At 47.3% G+C, this 16,826-nt stretch overlaps 1 protein-coding gene across 1 annotated transcript in view; it reads right to left on the bottom strand.

The window, feature by feature from the left end:
• Positions 1 to 1,020: 1,020 nt before the first annotated feature.
• DNAJC27 (DnaJ heat shock protein family (Hsp40) member C27) overlaps positions 1,021 to 16,826 on the bottom strand; it is a 49,760-nt gene continuing 33,954 nt past the window's right edge. The window contains exons 3-8 of the mRNA XM_063915061.1: positions 14,668 to 14,750; positions 7,149 to 7,218; positions 6,115 to 6,279; positions 5,366 to 5,488; positions 5,126 to 5,286; positions 1,021 to 4,883 (exon numbers count right to left, since the gene is read on the bottom strand). Coding sequence (XP_063771131.1) covers positions 4,751 to 4,883; positions 5,126 to 5,286; positions 5,366 to 5,488; positions 6,115 to 6,279; positions 7,149 to 7,218; positions 14,668 to 14,750 — 735 coding nt within the window. The 3' untranslated portion in view covers positions 1,021 to 4,750. The remainder of the gene's footprint in view (positions 4,884 to 5,125; positions 5,287 to 5,365; positions 5,489 to 6,114; positions 6,280 to 7,148; positions 7,219 to 14,667; positions 14,751 to 16,826) is intronic.

Raw genomic sequence — 16,826 nt, forward strand, 5'->3', positions numbered from 1 at the left:
CAATAATAGGGCCATTACTTGTTACGCGTAAATAACATCTACTACAAAATTGGTATTCTAATAAAACCGCTTATTTTGTTTGAATCCTGTAACTGAATTAATCTCCGGGCCTCATCCAGACATGTCCGTTAATGCAGCGCAGCGGCGATCCCATATGCAACTAACGTCTAAAAGTATGGTAACGCAGCCGCCACCTGTATGGAGACAGAAATCCGCGGCCTCACAGATCCAAGCAACTGTTTATCAACACAAAGCGGCGGCCGCAGCTCAGATAAACGACTCCCAGAGTTACCTTACGGCCTCAAGAACTGAGAAGATGGCGCCATGTTTTCTGCGTATGGGATCGCAGTTGTAGGCGGAGACACACCCCAAGAACGAACAGTGAATGACCATGTGATAATTAAATTATTAATTGCTTTTACTTGCAAAGATCAAATCCAAATATAACATTGCATAGAAACTGGCTCATTTTCCTTTCAGCTGGCAGATGCATTAGCGGATACATACAAGTAGAAATAACAGTAAACTGCATTTTGTTTGATATAAACCTGCTGCTCATGCACACTATAATTGTAGCGTGATTTGGTGTGTGTGTGTGTGTGTGTGTGTGTGTGTGTGTGTGTGTGTATAAGGTGGTCGCTGTAATCAAGAAAACACATTTGTGAAATGACATCAGTAAACTGGAAAATCTCATCACAATACAACAATATTGCATTATACTGTATACTATTTCATCTTACAAATTCACACAAGTGTGTCATTCTGTGGCTGCACCAATAGAGGGCGCCAGTGAGGTCACTGGTTCCCAGGGAATTAATGCATTCATACTGTATGTGACCAACAAAAAACAGCCACCTCTACGGTTTGTGGTAAACTTTAAATGTGAAATAAGCGGCATGTTTTTCAGAACTACTGTATGTGCTCACAACCATTAAATTGTGATCTAAAAAATAAAAAAAACACAAGAAGAAAAAATACCCACAACACTAGAAAAACAAAATAGTAGAATAACAAATGATCTAGTAATTAAGACTTTTATATATCACAGAAGCTTGTGCGGTACAAAAACTTTGCTGCAGGAAAACCATAATGTGCACAACAGTAGGATCACAATAGTATAACACAACACAAAAGGGATCAATGAGAATTTCATGCAGAACTTCCCTACCATTCCTTCCTCCTACAGACGCAGCGGCACAATCCCTTGCGACAGTCACAGTTTGGGAAATAATAACACACAGCTCTGCTTGGTCTGGTTCATACTGCTTACACTCATATAGAACCCAGAAAATAATGATGCACCAAACCATATACTCCGTTACACACGAAGGGGGGTATTTATCAAAGCTCATCGAGCGATAAAATTGAGAGAGATAAAGTACCAGCCAATCCGCTTCTGCCTTAAGGGGGGTACTCACGGAGCGATATTCTAAGCAATCTGACTAGATTGCTTAGAATATCGGCAGGATCGCTCCGTGTGTAGCCCCCTCGGCGATAGCGATGCGCGGCCCCGCACATCGCTATCGCCGCTGCTAGATTGGCCTGCATGCAGGCCAATCTAGCGGGTCGCTCACTTCACCCGCTGGGTGAAGTGAGCGGCCCCCCCGTCTCCCCCCGCACGCTCAGCACAGATCGCGCTGTGCTGAGCGGCAGGAGAGATGTGTGCTGAGCGGTTCGCTCAGCACGCATCTCTCCTTGATCGGCCCGTGGGTACTGGGCTTTACATTTTACAGGCTGTTTGAAAAATTACAATTAGGAGCTGATTGTGAAAGATAAAGTACCAACCAATTTTATCTCTCTCCAAGCTTTGGCAAAATACCCTCCCAAGCCTAATATATTACTGTAAAGTGTATTAGGGGAGCAAGCGCTGAACTTTAGAATGTATAGATCCTATAGAGTGTAAGCTTGCGAGCAGGGCCCTCCTACATCTAGGTCTGTCTGTTATTGCCCAGTTTTGTTTCATCACTGTTGTTACAATTGTAAAGTGGAACGGAATTTTCTGCGCTACAGTCATTCATAACTGAGGGGGAGATTTATCAACGCTTGGAGAGAGATAATGAGCACAGGGATAGTGGGGGTCATTCCGAGTTGATCGCTAGCTGAAAATGTTCGCTGCGCAGCGATGATGCAAAAAAAAACCCCGGCGCAATGCGCACGCGCGACGTACTTTCACAACGGCCGATGTAGTTTCACACAAGGTCTAGCGTAGCTTTTCAGTCGCACTGCTGGCCGCAGAATGATTGACAGGAAGTGGGCGTATCTGGGTGTCAATTGACTGTTTTCAGGGAGTGTTCGAAAAAACGCAGGCGTTCCAGGAAAAACGCAGGCGTGGCTGGGCGAACGCAGGGCGTGTTCGTGACGTCAAAACAGGAACTGAACAGTCTGAAGTGATCGCAAGTGCCGAGTAGGTCTGAAGGTACTCTGAAACTGCACAAAAAGATTTTGCATCCGCTGTGCGATCCTTTCATTCGCACTTCTGCTAAGCTAAAATACACTCCCAGTGGGCGGCGGCATAGCATTTGCACGGCTGCTAAAAACAGCTAGCAAGCGATCAACTCGGAATGACCCCCAAAGAACCAGCCAATCGGCTCCTAACTGCCACGGTACAGGCTGCGTTTTAAAAAGGTCAGGAGCTGATTGGTTGGTCCTTTATCTCTCTCCACTTTGTCACAGTTCTGTCATTTCTTGGCTATGGTTTTGTTCCCTGTCTGAAGGCCAGCATCACACTTGCTCTCTCACAATCTTGTGGAACAGAAACAGTTTTAGAAGTGTCCGTAAATATAAGAGATAGTGGCTAGCAATTACCGAACGTCACATAGGATATTGCTGCGCAACACGTTTCCTGCTAGTTTTCCTCCTTTTGTGAAAAAAATTTTAATAAAAATTTATAATGAAAAATATCAGCGCCCATCATCGTAAACTATCTTCTGACGTCATCATTTAGTGGCTAATTATAGTTTTATTTTTCTTCACAGAACTGATACATTTACACGATCGCTGCTCACACCTGCCAATGACCTGCCTAGATGGTTAAAAAAACATTAAAAAAACAAGTACATTTCGCTGCTTTAGGTCAAAAAATAAAAGGAAATTGAGCAGTCTTCTTTAATGAGGAAATGCATATAAATGGTAAACATTCTGTCAATAGGATTGCGGTCTCCTAGGTAACGGAAAAGAAAGATTCATATAACAACATATCATGTTATGTGGTTTAGCTGCCCTGTAAATCCGCTGCGGTTCCTAGGTGCCGGTGGAGGTAGAATCTATGTCTATCATTGGCTGCTTTGGCAACAGTCTGAAACGTGTATTCCTTTGATGAGCTATGAGGTTAGAACTCAACATTTTGGATTTAAATAAAGAGCAATAAAATAAATAAAAGTAAGCACAAGTCCGTAACAGACTTTAGGACCCCAGTGACTACAGCACAGGCCCCCGGGGAAGCCATATAAAAGGAATTTCCCAGACGTCCATTCCCCTGAACAGGATCAGTTTGCATATAATCCCTAGGAAGAACACGAAAAAAACTCTCTCGCTCCTCTCATTAAATTACAAAATATTCGGTTATGTGATTTTTATTTAACAAATAATTTAAGATATATATATATATTTTTACAACATAAACTTCTGTAATCCTTTTTAAAGGTACCTCCAACCATCATGTTTGTGTAGACTCAAAGGGGCCTGATTCAGAGGTTGGCGCAGGTCCTGCGCAGAACGAGCCTTGCGATCTCGCCCACACTTCCCCTCTGTCAATCAGGCACCAGCATTGATGTCGGGGGAGGAAGGGCCGCTTTCCTAGAAACGGGGGCGTGTTGCCCATGTTTTCTAGGAGGAGAGAGCCAGGGGTCTGCATGGCCTCACCCCCCCCCCCCCCACCACCCCGCTTCAGCCTGTCAGCTGCGCAAGCTGAGGCTTACTCAGCTGGCCAGCTACCGATGGTTGCAATGTTGGATCCCAGCTTGGGACGTCACTCTCAGTGCTTGGGTCTCAGTCACATGCAGGAGGCATCTCTCTTCTGCATGTCCCTCCTGGATATCGGACGGGAATGGAAAGCTGCTTGCGTGCGGCTTTGCATTTTCATCCATCTCTAAGATCATTTATATGCACACAATGAGGGGCTAACGGCTGTCTGACTCAGCAATCGCCGTCCTTCCCATTTTGTAGCATATTACAGGGTTCCACCAATTCTCTCCACTCCACTGCATAAGATCAATGTACTATACTGTGCGACCAGCGTTATAGAATAAATCAGCAATGGAGGGACAGACAGAGGAAGATGGAAACCTAAAATCTCACATTATTTAATGATGGGATCCATCTGCAACACAGCGCAGTCTGGAGCGCTCACAGTCAACACGCTAGGTTAATAAGATCGATTCCCTATAAAATCATTGTTGCCTTTATAGGTGTGAAGTCGAGTATTGCTTCCACTTACTATCATATCACCCCAATCGCTCACAGACACAGAACCATCCATACGGCAAAGAGTGGAGCACACAAGAGAGGTAACGGAACTCTGACCTGATGTTTGTGCTTATACCACAATAACTGAGTACATACAGGAGCCGGCCCCCCCTGTGCAGAATCACAGGTGTCAGTGAGTGGAAGAGCGCACAGACTGTCTGCATGCAATAGAACAGAAAAGAACCCCCCCTCCCCCCCGTTACAATCTTCTAGTGCTGGAAAAGTCTGGTTGGAGGACCTCAATGGCATCTCTGATGGTGTGCGTGGAAGACGGAACCTGTAGACGCTATTTTATGTTCTTCAGCAGGGCCGTGCGAGCGTTCACTACCGCCTTGAACGCGTCCTCGCTCCCGGGGGCCACACATTTGTCGGGGTGAAGGAGCACCGCCAGCTTGCGATAAGCTTTGTTCACTTCTTCCCTGAGAAAGATAAATGGTTTTAGTTATTTTGGGGGTTTTTAAAAATTTTTTTTTACAGAGTGCTGACATCATCTAATGAGGTCATTGCACAAGATCGACTACATCTGTTCTCAGTAAGAAAACAAGCAGAGCCTTGACTGAGAAGCTTAGGGCTCATAGAGATAACCACTTGTGGGCGCTGTTTAGTTGCAGTCTACGGAAGAACCCATCAGACTATGTGGGAATACTGGAACAATGCGTACCTGGTGGCTCCCGGCTTCACCCCCAGCATGTCCCAGCTGTCCTTGCTGCTGCGAATCCTTCGTATAGTATCTGCCTGTTCTTTGGTGAAGCCAATATTAATGGAAGACATTGGCCTCTTCCCCCCATTGTCACACAAATCCACAATGGCTGAGTAAAAGGCCTTAGAGCGAGAGAGATATTAAATGTACCTCATTAGAAGAAAGCAGATCTTACACATACGTAATGGATTACAGCCTTACCTGGAACATCTCATTAATTCCTTCTCCGCTCTGGGCCGAGGTTTCAAAATACAGAAAGCCCCGGCTCTCTGCCCAGAGGCGCCCCTCGCTCTCATCCACGCAGCGATGCTTCGTACAGTCAATCTGCAAGAGGACAGAGCACTAGGTATACACTATGTTCTATCGAAGGCAAAACCAAGCTGATCTGATCTGTGCTCTGCTAGTTCTCCGACGGTCACAAGAGCCAATCCTGTCACATGACCCAGGAGGTGGAGTGAAACGATTGGTTGGAATGTGGGAAAGCAGCTCTGATTGGCTACTTGCTAGGTGGGCTGCTAGAGAACTTTTTTGTATCAATTTAATTCATCCATACCCAAAGTTGCATCTATAGAAGATCAGCCAATCATAGCACCTCTCACACGCTCCCCTAATAAATGAATCTTAACCACACTGTAATATAATTAGGAACCTCATAATGCCAGGGACAGGTTGTCCTCAATTATATTAACACTGTCACGACTGGTGTAGAGCCATATTTTCCTTCTGATGAAAGCACTACTCAGGAGCAGTGAAACGCATCATGGGAACTCTTCGATTGTTATCACGCCAGGAGTTTCCTTTGTTTGGACATCTCACCGCTACTTCCGGCATTTGGGACAAGTGCACTGCTGAAGATCACACACACTCATGATGAGCGCCGTTACTAGGGGCCACCCAACCTAGCGCATCACTTCCGTTCTGTTTAAAGTTTGTCTTCAACCCTTGCACACCTTGTTTGCGCAGACCGCAAAAACCATGTTCTCGATGTTCCCCTGTGGACCGAGTTCCTGTTTCATCTCTGCCAACCAGGCATCGAGGCTGTCAAAGGACTCCTTCTGGCCGACGTCGTACACCAGTACGACCCCTTGCGTGTCCTTATAGAACTCGTTGCGGACCTGGGAGAGTGGGACGTAAAACTGCATTAGGAACAATTGGTTTTTCTACAGGAAATTATAGCTGTGACCTGCAATATCTGACTGTGGCTCAGTAAGGCACTATGGGGGAAATTTATCAAAGCTTGGAGAGAGAATGTACCAGTCAATCAGCTCCTGTCATTTTTCAAACACAGCTTGTGATATAACAGTTAGTAGCTGATTGGTTGGTGCTTTAGCTCTCCCCAAGTCTTGATAACTCTCCCCCTATGCCCTAGAATGTTAAGTTCCTCCGCGGGAATGAGCTGAGCAATTACTGCTTTTGTCATTACAGCAAGGTAAGGCTGGGTGCTTTCAGATTAACAGCAGGTGGGCACAGATTCTCCAGGGACGGGAGATAGAGGTCTGAGAAGCATTGTTTACAGAGTATGAGAGATATAGGGAATTTGTAGGTTGTGTAGGCAGGCCGAGGAGTGTTTTAGGGCAAAGGGGGGATATGCGGCACAGAGTGTATGTGAGGGGTGGGATAGTGGAGAAGGCGGTATAGCGGAAAAGAGGGGGTGGGACAGAGCAGCTGACAGAGGGGGCAGAACAGCAGTGGAGAGAGGGGGTAGGACACAGCAGCGGACAGAGAGGGGGGCAGTTACTAGTACATAATAATAGTATAATTCCTCCACAAGGAAGACACGCCATTAGGATGTGATCCAGGGAACGTCTTGAACTGCCATTTTTATTAAATCGCCGTGTGGCTGCGTTACAGGGCAATCTGCAGGCTACAGTAGGCGAACCTCCGTTATTTGTCTACGTACTTTCATAAAGAGGATCTAGGAACATCAGAAAAGGTTCTCTGTGTATTAGTCTCCTTATACATTTATGGAGATATATTTCTGTACCTCATAGAAGAACGGATGGCCCGCCATGTCAAATATATTCACTTTGATTTCTCGCTCTCTTATTTGTACTCTGAGAAGAGAAAATGAGATGACGATTACATATACACCGTACAGTAACTATACGTCTATGACAGCGCTGCACTCGCTCACCAGTAATCTCTTCCCCCCGCCCATCATCCTCTCTAGTCTCAGAGTAATATCACGCTGCGTCTCAGGGTAGGTTAGCGCTCACCCTTACATCCAATCTACCGGATGTAACTCGTGCCAGCAATACGTTATCTTTTCTAGACTGCACCAGACGTAGGCTCATTAGCTGAGTTACAGCACCTTTTTCGCTGTGCACCAGTTTTCAGAATATCCTATCAATGCAACTTGACTCATAAACTACAGTATTACATCTAACACTGTCCAAATTCTGGCACTTTGGAGCGGAAAGCGCAGAAAAAAATAAGATTTTAAACCTACCGGTAAATCTTTTTCTCGTGGTCCGTAGAGGATGCTGGGGACTCCGTAAGGACCATGGGGATAGACGGGCTCCGCAGGAGACATGGGCACTTTAAGAAAGACTTTGACTCTGGGTGTGCACTGGCTGCTCCCTCTATGCCCCTCCTCCGGACCTCAGTTAAAGAAACTGTGCCCGGAGGAGACGGACAGTACGAGGAAAGTATTTTTGTTAATCCAAGGGCAAGATTCATACCAGCCACACCAATCACACCGTATAACTTGTGATATACTATCTAGTTAACAGTATGAAAAAACAACATAGCATCGGTCCAAAACCGATGAAACTATAACATAACCCTTATGTAAGCAATAATTATATACAAGTATTGCAGAAGTAGTCCGCACTTGGGACGGGCGCCCAGCATCCTCTACGAACTACGAGAAAAAGATTTACCGGAAGGTTTAAAATCTTATTTTCTCTAACGTCCTAGAGGAAGCTGGGGACTCCGTAAGGACCATGGGGATTATACCAAAGCTCGCAAACGGGCGGGAGAGTGCGGATGACTCTGCAGCACCGATTGAGCAAACAGGAGGTCCTCCTCAGCCAGGGTATCAAACTTATAGAACTTTGCAAAGGTGTTTGACCCCGACCAAGTAGCAGCTCGGCACAGCTGTAGAGCCGAGACCCCTCGGGCAGCCGCCCAAGAAGAGCCCACCTTCCTAGTGGAATGAGCCTTAACCGATTTTGGTAACGGCAATCCTGCCGTAGAATGCGCCTGCTGAATTGTGTTACAGATCCAGCGAGCAATAGTCTGCTTTGAAGCAGGAGCGCCAACCTTGTTGGCTGCATACAGGACAAACAGTGCTTCTGTTTTCCTGACTCTAGCCGTTCTGGCCACGTAAATTTTCAAAGCCCTGACCACATCAAGGGACTCGGAATCCTCCAAGTCACGCATAGCCACAGGCACGACAATAGGTTGGTTCATATGAAAGGATGAGACCACTTTAGGTAGGAATTGAGGACGGATCCGCAATTCCGCTCTATCCATATGGAAAACCAGATAGGGGCTTTTATGTGATAAAGCCGCTAATTCCGAAACTCGCCTAGCCGAAGCCAAGGCTAACGACATAACCACCTTCCAAGTGAGATATTTCAACTCCACTGTTTTAAGTGGTTCAAACCAATGTGACTTAAGGAAACTTAACACCACGTTAAGGTCCCAAGGCGCCACCGGAGGTACAAAAGGAGGCTGAATATGCAGTACTCCCTTCACAAAAGTCTGTACTTCTGGGAGAGAGGCCAATTCCTTTTGAAAGAAAATGGAAATGGCCGAAATCTGAACCTTAATAGATCCTAATTTTAGGCCCAAATTCACTCCAGTTTGTAGGAAGTGAAGAAAACGGCCTAGATGGAATTCTTCCGTAGGAGCATTCCTGGCCTCACACCAAGAAACATATTTTCACCATATTCAGTGATAATGTTTTGAAGTCACGTTCTTCCTAGCCTGTATTAGCGTAGGAATGACCCCATCCGGAATACCTTTTTCCGCTAGGATCCAGCGTTCAACCGCCATGCCGTCAAACGCAGCCGCGGTAAGTCTTGGAACATACAGGGCCCCTGTTGCAACAGGTCCTGTCTTAGAGGAAGAGGCCACGGATCTTCTGTGAGCATTTCCTGCAGATCCGGATACCAGGTCCTTCGTGGCCAATCTGGAACAATGAGGATTGTTCGCACTCCTCTTTTTCTTATTATTCTCAACACCTTGGGTATGAGAGGAAGAGGAGGAAATACATAGATCGACTGGAACACCCACGGTGTCACTAGGGCGTCCACAGCTACCGCCTGAGGGTCTCTTGACCTGGTGCAATACCGTTGTAGCTTTTTGTTGAGACGGGACGCCATCATGTCTATTTGGGGCAGTCCCCACTGACTTACAATCTGTGCGAAGACTTCCTGATGAAGTCCCCACTCTCCCGGATGCAGGTCGTGTCTGCTGAGGAAGTCTGCTTCCCAGTTGTCCACTCCCGGAATGAACACTGCTAACAGTGCGCTTACATGATTCTCTGCCCAGCGAAGAATTCTGGTGGCTTCCGCCATCGCCACTCTGCTCCTTGTGCCGCCTTGGCGGTTTATATGAGCTACTGCGGTGACGTTGTCTGACTGGATCAGAACTGGTTGGTCACGAAGTAATGCCTCCGCTTGACGTAGGGCGTTGTATATGGCCCTCAGTTCCAGGATGTTGATGTGGAGACAAGTCTCTTGACTTGACCAAAGACCTTGGAAATTTTTTCCCTGTGTGACTGCTCCCCAACCTCGGAGGCTCGCGTCCGTGGTCACCAGGATCCAGTCCTGAATGCCGAACCTGCGGCCCTGTAGGAGGTGAGCACTCTGCAGCCACCACAGGAGAGATACCCTGGCTCTGGGGGACAGGGTGATCCGCTGATGAATTTGTAGATGTGACCCGGACCACTTGTCCAGTAGGTCCCATTGGACAGTCCTTGCATGGAACCTGCCGAAGGGGATGGCTTCGTATGTCGCCACCATCTTTCCCAGGACTTGAGTGCAATGATGCACTGACACCTGTTTTGGTTTCAATAGGTTCCTGACAAGAGTCATGAGTTCCTGGGCCTTTTCCATCAGGAGATAAACTCTCTTCTGGTCCGTGTCCAGAATCATGCCCAAGAAAGACAGACGAGTCGTAGGAACCAACTGCGACTTCGGGATATTGAGAATCCAGCCGTGTTGCTGTAACACTTTCAGTAAAAGTGATACGCTGTTCAGCAACTGCTCTCTTGATCTCGCTTTTATGAGGAGATCGTCCAAGTACGGGATAATTGTGATACCTTACATGCGCAGGAGCACCATCATTTCCGCCATTACCTTGGTGAAAATTCTCGGGGCCGTGGAGAGACCAAACGGCAACGTCTGAAATTGGTAATGACAGTCCTGTACCGCAAATCTGAGGTACGCCTGATGAGGTGGATAAATGGGAACATGAAGGTATGCATCCTTTATGTTCAGAGACACCATAAAATCCCCCCCTTCCAGGCTTGTGATGACCGCTCTGAGCGATTCCATCTTGAACTTGAACCTTTTCAAGTATAGGTTCAGGGATTTTAAATTTAATATGGGTCTGACCGAACCGTCCGGTTTCGGGACTACAAACATGGTCGAGTAATATCCCTTTCCTTGTTGGAGGAGGGGAACCTTGACCATCACCTGTTGAAGATTCAATGTTTGTATTGCATATAACACTATCTCCCTTTCCTGGGGAGAAGCTGGTAGGGCCGATTTGAAAAATCGGCGAGGAGGCACCTCTTCGAATTCCAGCTTGTAACCCTGAGAAACAATTTCTATTGCCCAGGGATCCCCCTGGGAGTGAACCCAGATGTGGCTGAAATTCCGAAGACGTGCCCCCACTGGGCCGGACTCCGCCAGTGGAGCCCCAGCGTCATGCGGTGGACTTTGTAGAGGCTGGGGAGGACTTCTGTTCCTAGGAACTAGCTGTGTTGTGCAGCTTTTTTCCTCTGCCCCTACCTCTGGCAAGAAAGGACGCACCTCGGACTTTCTTGTTTCTTTGTGACCGAAAGGACTGCATTTGATAATACGGTGCTCTCTTATGCTGTGAGGGAATAAAAGGCAAAAAATTTGATTTTCCAGCTGTAGCTGTGGAGACCAGGTCCGAGAGACCTTCCCCAAACAATTCCTCCCCCCTGTAAGGTAAAACCTCCATATGCCTTTTTGAGTCGGCATCACCTGTCCATTGCTGTGTCCATAGGACTCTTCTGGCAGAAATCGACAGAGTTTATTCTAGAACCCAGTAGACTAATGTCTCTTTGAGCATCCCTCATATATAGGACAGCATCTTTTATATGCCCCAGGGTCAATAAAATAGTATCCTTATCTAGGGTATCCATCTCCTCAGATAAGGTATCCGTCCATGCCGCTACAGCACTACACACCCAGGCCGACGCAATTGCCGGTCTGAGTAAGGTACCTGAATGCGTATAAATGGACTTCAGGGTAATCTCCTGTTTGCGGTCAGCAGCATCTTTGAGGGTAGCCGTATCCTGGGACGGCAGGGCTACCCTCTTGGATAAGCGTGTTAATGCTTTGTCCACCCTAGGGGAGGATTCCCATCGTAACCTATCCGTTGACGGGAAAGGATACGCCATAAGAATCCTTTTGGAAATCTGCAGTCTTTTATCTGGAGATTCCCAAGCTTTTTCACATAACTCGTTCAGCTCGTGTGAGGGGGGAAAGGTTACCTCAGGCTTCTTTTCCCTTGTACATATGTACCCTCTTGTCAGGGACAGGGGTTTCCTCTGTGATGTGCAAAACCTCTTTTATTGCCATAATCATATATTGAATGGATTTTGCCAATTTTGGCTGTAACTTTGCATCATCGTAATCGACACTGGAGTCAAAATCCGTGTCGGTATCTGTGTCAACAAATTGGGATAGTGGGCGCTTATGAGACCCTGACGGTCCCTGCGACATAGGATCAGGCATGGGTTGAGACCCTGACTGTCCCAAAGCTTCAGCCTTGTCTAATCTTTTGTGCAATGAGTTTACACTAGCATTTAAAACATTCCACATATCCATCCAGAAAGGTGTCGGCGCTGTCGGCGGAGACACCACATTCATTTGCTCCCGCTCCTCTCTAACATAGCCTTCTTCCTCAGACATGTCGACACACGCGTACCGACACACCACACACACAGGGAATGCTCTTTCTGAAGACAGTTCCCCCACAAGGCCCTTTGGAGAGACAGAGAGAGAGAGTATGCCAGCACACCCCCCAGCGCTAAATAACCCAGGAATAACACAGTAACTTAATGTTTGCCCAGTAGCGCTGCTGTATGTAATTTGCGCCGAATTATGTGCCCCCCCTCTCTTTTCAACCCTCTTGTCTACCGTGGTATAAGCAGGGGAGAGTCCAGGGAGCTTCCTCTCAGCGGTGCTGTGGAGAAAAAATGGCGCTGGTGAATGCTGAGGGAGAAGCCCCGCCCCCTCGGCGGCGGGCTTCTGTCCTGCTTAAAATGTAAAATTGAAAATTGGCGGGGGCTCATACATATATACAGTGCCCAGCTGTATATATGTTATATTTATGCCAAAAAGAGGTTTATATTGCTGCCCAGGGCACCCCCCCTGCGCCCTGCACCCTTACAGTGACCGGAGTATGTGAGGTGTGTGGGAGCAATGGCGCACAGCTGCAGTGCTGTGCGTTACCTCAGTGAAGATCATGAAGTCTTCTGCCGCCTCTTAAGTCTTCTTTTCTTCTCATACTCACCCGGCTTCTATCTTCCGGCTCTGCGAGGGGGACGGTGGCGCGGCTCTGGGACGGACGGCGAGGGTGAGATCCTGCGTACCAATCCCTCTGGAGCTAATGGTGTCCAGTAGCCTAAGAAGCAGGACCTAGCACTCAGAGAGTAGGTCTGCTTCTCTCCCCTCAGTCCCTCGATGCAGGGAGTCTGTTGCCAGCAGAGCTCCCTGAAAATAAAAAAACCTAACAAAATACTTTGTCAGAAAGCTCAGGAGAGCTCCTGAAAAGCACCCAGTCTCCACTGGGCACAGTATCAAACTGAGGTCTGGAGGAGGGGCATAGAGGGAGGAGCCAGTGCACACCCAGATCCAAAGTCTTTCTTAAAGTGCCCATGTCTCCTGCGGAGCCCGTCTATCCCCATGGTCCTCACGGAGTCCCCAGTATCCTCTAGGACGTTAGAGAAACAAATAGTCATTCCGACCCGATCGCACGCTGCATTTCTTCGCAGTGGTGCAATCGGGTCGGAACTACGCATGCGCGTCGTCGCCCGGCGACGGCTGTTGCCGGGCAACAACGTCGGGAAGGAGGAAAGCGGTCGCAGCGGCGACCGCAAGAAGATTGACAGGAGGAAGGCGTGTTGGGGCATCAACTGACCGTTTTCCGGGAGTGGTCCAGCGAACACAGGCGTGTCCAGGCGTTTTGAGGGCTGATGTCTGACGTCAAATCTGGGACCTGCATCGCTGGATCCGTCGCAAATGGTAATTAGGCATAGGGCTGGTCTTGTTTTACGTGAAACTTTTTTAGCATAGAAGGGCTGCACAAGCGATCGCAGCCCTGCTATGCTAAAATACACTCCCCCATAGGCGGCGTCAGGTTGATCGCACGAGCAGCAAAAAGTTGCTACGTGCGATCAACTCGGAATGACCCCCAGTATGTAAGTCGCTTGTAATAAAACGCATGGGGAAAGGTATCTTGCGGCACTCACAGATCTAAACGCACAAAGCTCCATTGGAAGCGCGGGAGTCAGGCGGTTCTATTAGTCATCAGTAATTCTCCGGTTCCGTATTAGCTGGCTAGTTGGGTATTTTATAGGTAACATGTTACTATGGAGAAGGAAAGGGGAGAGCACTAATATAGGCCCTCATTCCGAGTTGTTCGCTCGCTAGCCGCTTTTCGCAGCAGTGCACACGCTAAGCCGCCGCCCTCTGGGAGTGAATCTTAGCTTAGCAGAATTGCGAACGAAGTATTCGCAATATTGCGAAAATACTTCTCTGTGCAGTTTCTGAGTAGCTCGAGACTTACTCTTCCAGTGCGATCAGTTCAGTGCTTGTCATTCCTGGTTTGACGTCACAAACACACCCAGCGTTCGTCCAGACACTCCTCCGTTTCTCCAGCCACTCCCACGTTTTTCCCAGAAACGGCAGCGTTTTTTCGCACACACCCATAAAACGGCCAGTTTCCGCCCAGAAACACCCACTTCCTGTCAATCACACTACGATCACCAGAACGAAGAAAAAACCTCGTAATGCCGTGAGTAAAATACCAAACTTCTTAGCAAATTAACTTGGCGCAGACGCAGTGCGAACATTGCGCATGCGCAATTAGCGGAAAATCGCTGCGATGCAAAGAAAATTACCGAGCGAACAACTCGGAATGAGGGCCATAGTACGGCCGCTGTAACCAGTACGTGCCACTGACTCATATGGGATTTCTGAGAAAATAAGACAAATGTAACACAGTGGAGGAGTAACTCAGTTACACAGACAATGGGGGTGCGACGTGTAATGAAGGCAGCCCTCGTTACTTACTTTGTCACACCGTAATCGATCCCTATGGTGGTCTGGTACTTGGGGACAAATCTTTTCTCGCAGTAACGCTTTATGATGCAGCTCTGAGGAGGAGACAAGGAAACGGTGTTATGTGTGAAACCGTCACCGGCGTTTGCGGTTGCTTGGGACGGATCATACGGCGCAAGTCTTATAACTGTACGTAAGTAGCATTACATCACGTAGTGTCACAATCACTCACTGGCAAAATAGGGATCAAAAGACAATGTACAAAGATCATTACAGAAGACGGAGTAAAAAAGTATCCTCATTAACTAGCAAATCATTTCCCTCCCCATAGGTTAGTGGTGATTAACCGGTGAATCTCGGATACCGCACACCGCTCAGCCGCCTAATCCCAGTCCACGCGGCAATGGTGTCGGCCAGTTAGTAGCCATGTGCGTGATGCGCTATATGTACTGCCTCCCACTATAGTACGTGGTCACAGATGGTAAATAAGAAGTAACAAGCTGGACAGATGGTGTTTGTGTCACACAGAAGAGCCCTTAACACCACCTACCTGCCTGGCATCACTACTCTGTGCTGCTGTTACTATTTTCCTGCTCTGATTGGCTAAATGATGCACTGGTACCTCCCACTTCAACTTTACCCAAACACGGACAGAAAGGCTTTGGATGCACTAATGTAATGTTTGTAGCGCCTCATCCAAACGGAGCATGCGCCAGTGTTTTCAGAGTATGGCTTGAAATGTATAGTCCCGACTATGGGGCGTATTCAGACCAGATCGCAAAATCTTTCTCTAATGGGCAAAACCATGTGCACTGCAGGTGGGGCAGATGTAACACGTGCAGAGAGAATTAGATTTGGGTGGGTTATTTTGTTTCTGTGCAGGGTGAATACTGGCTGCTTTATTGCACATTGCAGTTTAGATTTCAGTTTGAACACACCCCACCCAAATCTAACTCTCTCTGCACATGTTACATCTGCCCCACCTGCAGTGCACATGGTTTTGCCCGTTAGAGAAAATGTTTTGCTGTTGTGATCAGGTCTGAATTAGGCCCTATATAAAGGAGCTACAATCATTACTCCCTAAACAAACAAGAATTATTTACAAAAAAGCCAAGCTCTTAAACAGGAATTAGTTAGAAGTTTCGTTCCAATGGATTCCCAAAAACGACCAACAACGGGAAAAAAAGAACGCTATTCCTGCCGTAATTGCACAGCGTGAAGAACAACTTAAAATAAAAAGGCCCATCCAATTACTGAATTCCAATCAAAAAGGACCAAAAAAACAATAAAAGATCAAACAACATATGACACAGAGGGAGCAGTATATCTCTTGGAGTGTCCGTGCGGACAACTGTACGTAAGTCAAACAAAAAGAAAACTGAAGGTTCGAATTGAAGAACACATTTATAACCTCAAGAAAGGATTACAAACACGTTTCAAATAAAATTTCTTTATCACGACAATAAGGACCCAACTGGACCTAAACTGGGTACACACTGGCACGACGGGGATTCGTTCCGACATAGGAGCGAAACCCTGTCAGCCTGAATTTCCCCTACACACTGAGGTGACTTTAATGAAGGACAGAACGACTATGGGGGTCATTCCGAGTTGATCGTTCGCTGCCGATTTTCGCAGCAATCAGGTAAAAATCCGGCAAAACTGCGCATGCGGCGCAATGCACACGCATGTCATACGGGTACAAAGAGCATCATTGCTGTGCAATGGATCTAGCGAGGAATCCATTATGTTTTTGCAGAGCTCGGCTGCACAGGCGTTCGCACACTTGCAAAGCGAAAATACACTCCCCCGTGGGCGGCAACAACGCATTTACACGGCTGCTAAAAGTAGCTAGCGAGTGATCAACTCGGAATGACCCCCTATGTTCCGTCATTCATCAACATAACACAGGACGCTAGCGACGGACGCTAGCACATCGAACCAAGCGTCTGTTGCATGCGACCGCAGGAGTGTGCAGTCCTGGGTACACACTGCGTGATTTAAGCGATATGTAGCACCAAAACGGCTCCAGTGTGTACCCAGCCTTAAATTTATGGGAATCCAAAAAGTTTCACTTAATTGGAGAGGATGAAATTGTCACAAGAATTAAAAAAGAAAGAAACATGATTTGGAAGCCTCAAATGTGCATCCAGACACCGGACTAGTTCAAT

This window comes from Pseudophryne corroboree, chromosome 4 (genome assembly GCF_028390025.1).
Source record: "Pseudophryne corroboree isolate aPseCor3 chromosome 4, aPseCor3.hap2, whole genome shotgun sequence".
Taxonomy (NCBI): Eukaryota; Metazoa; Chordata; class Amphibia; order Anura; family Myobatrachidae; genus Pseudophryne; species Pseudophryne corroboree.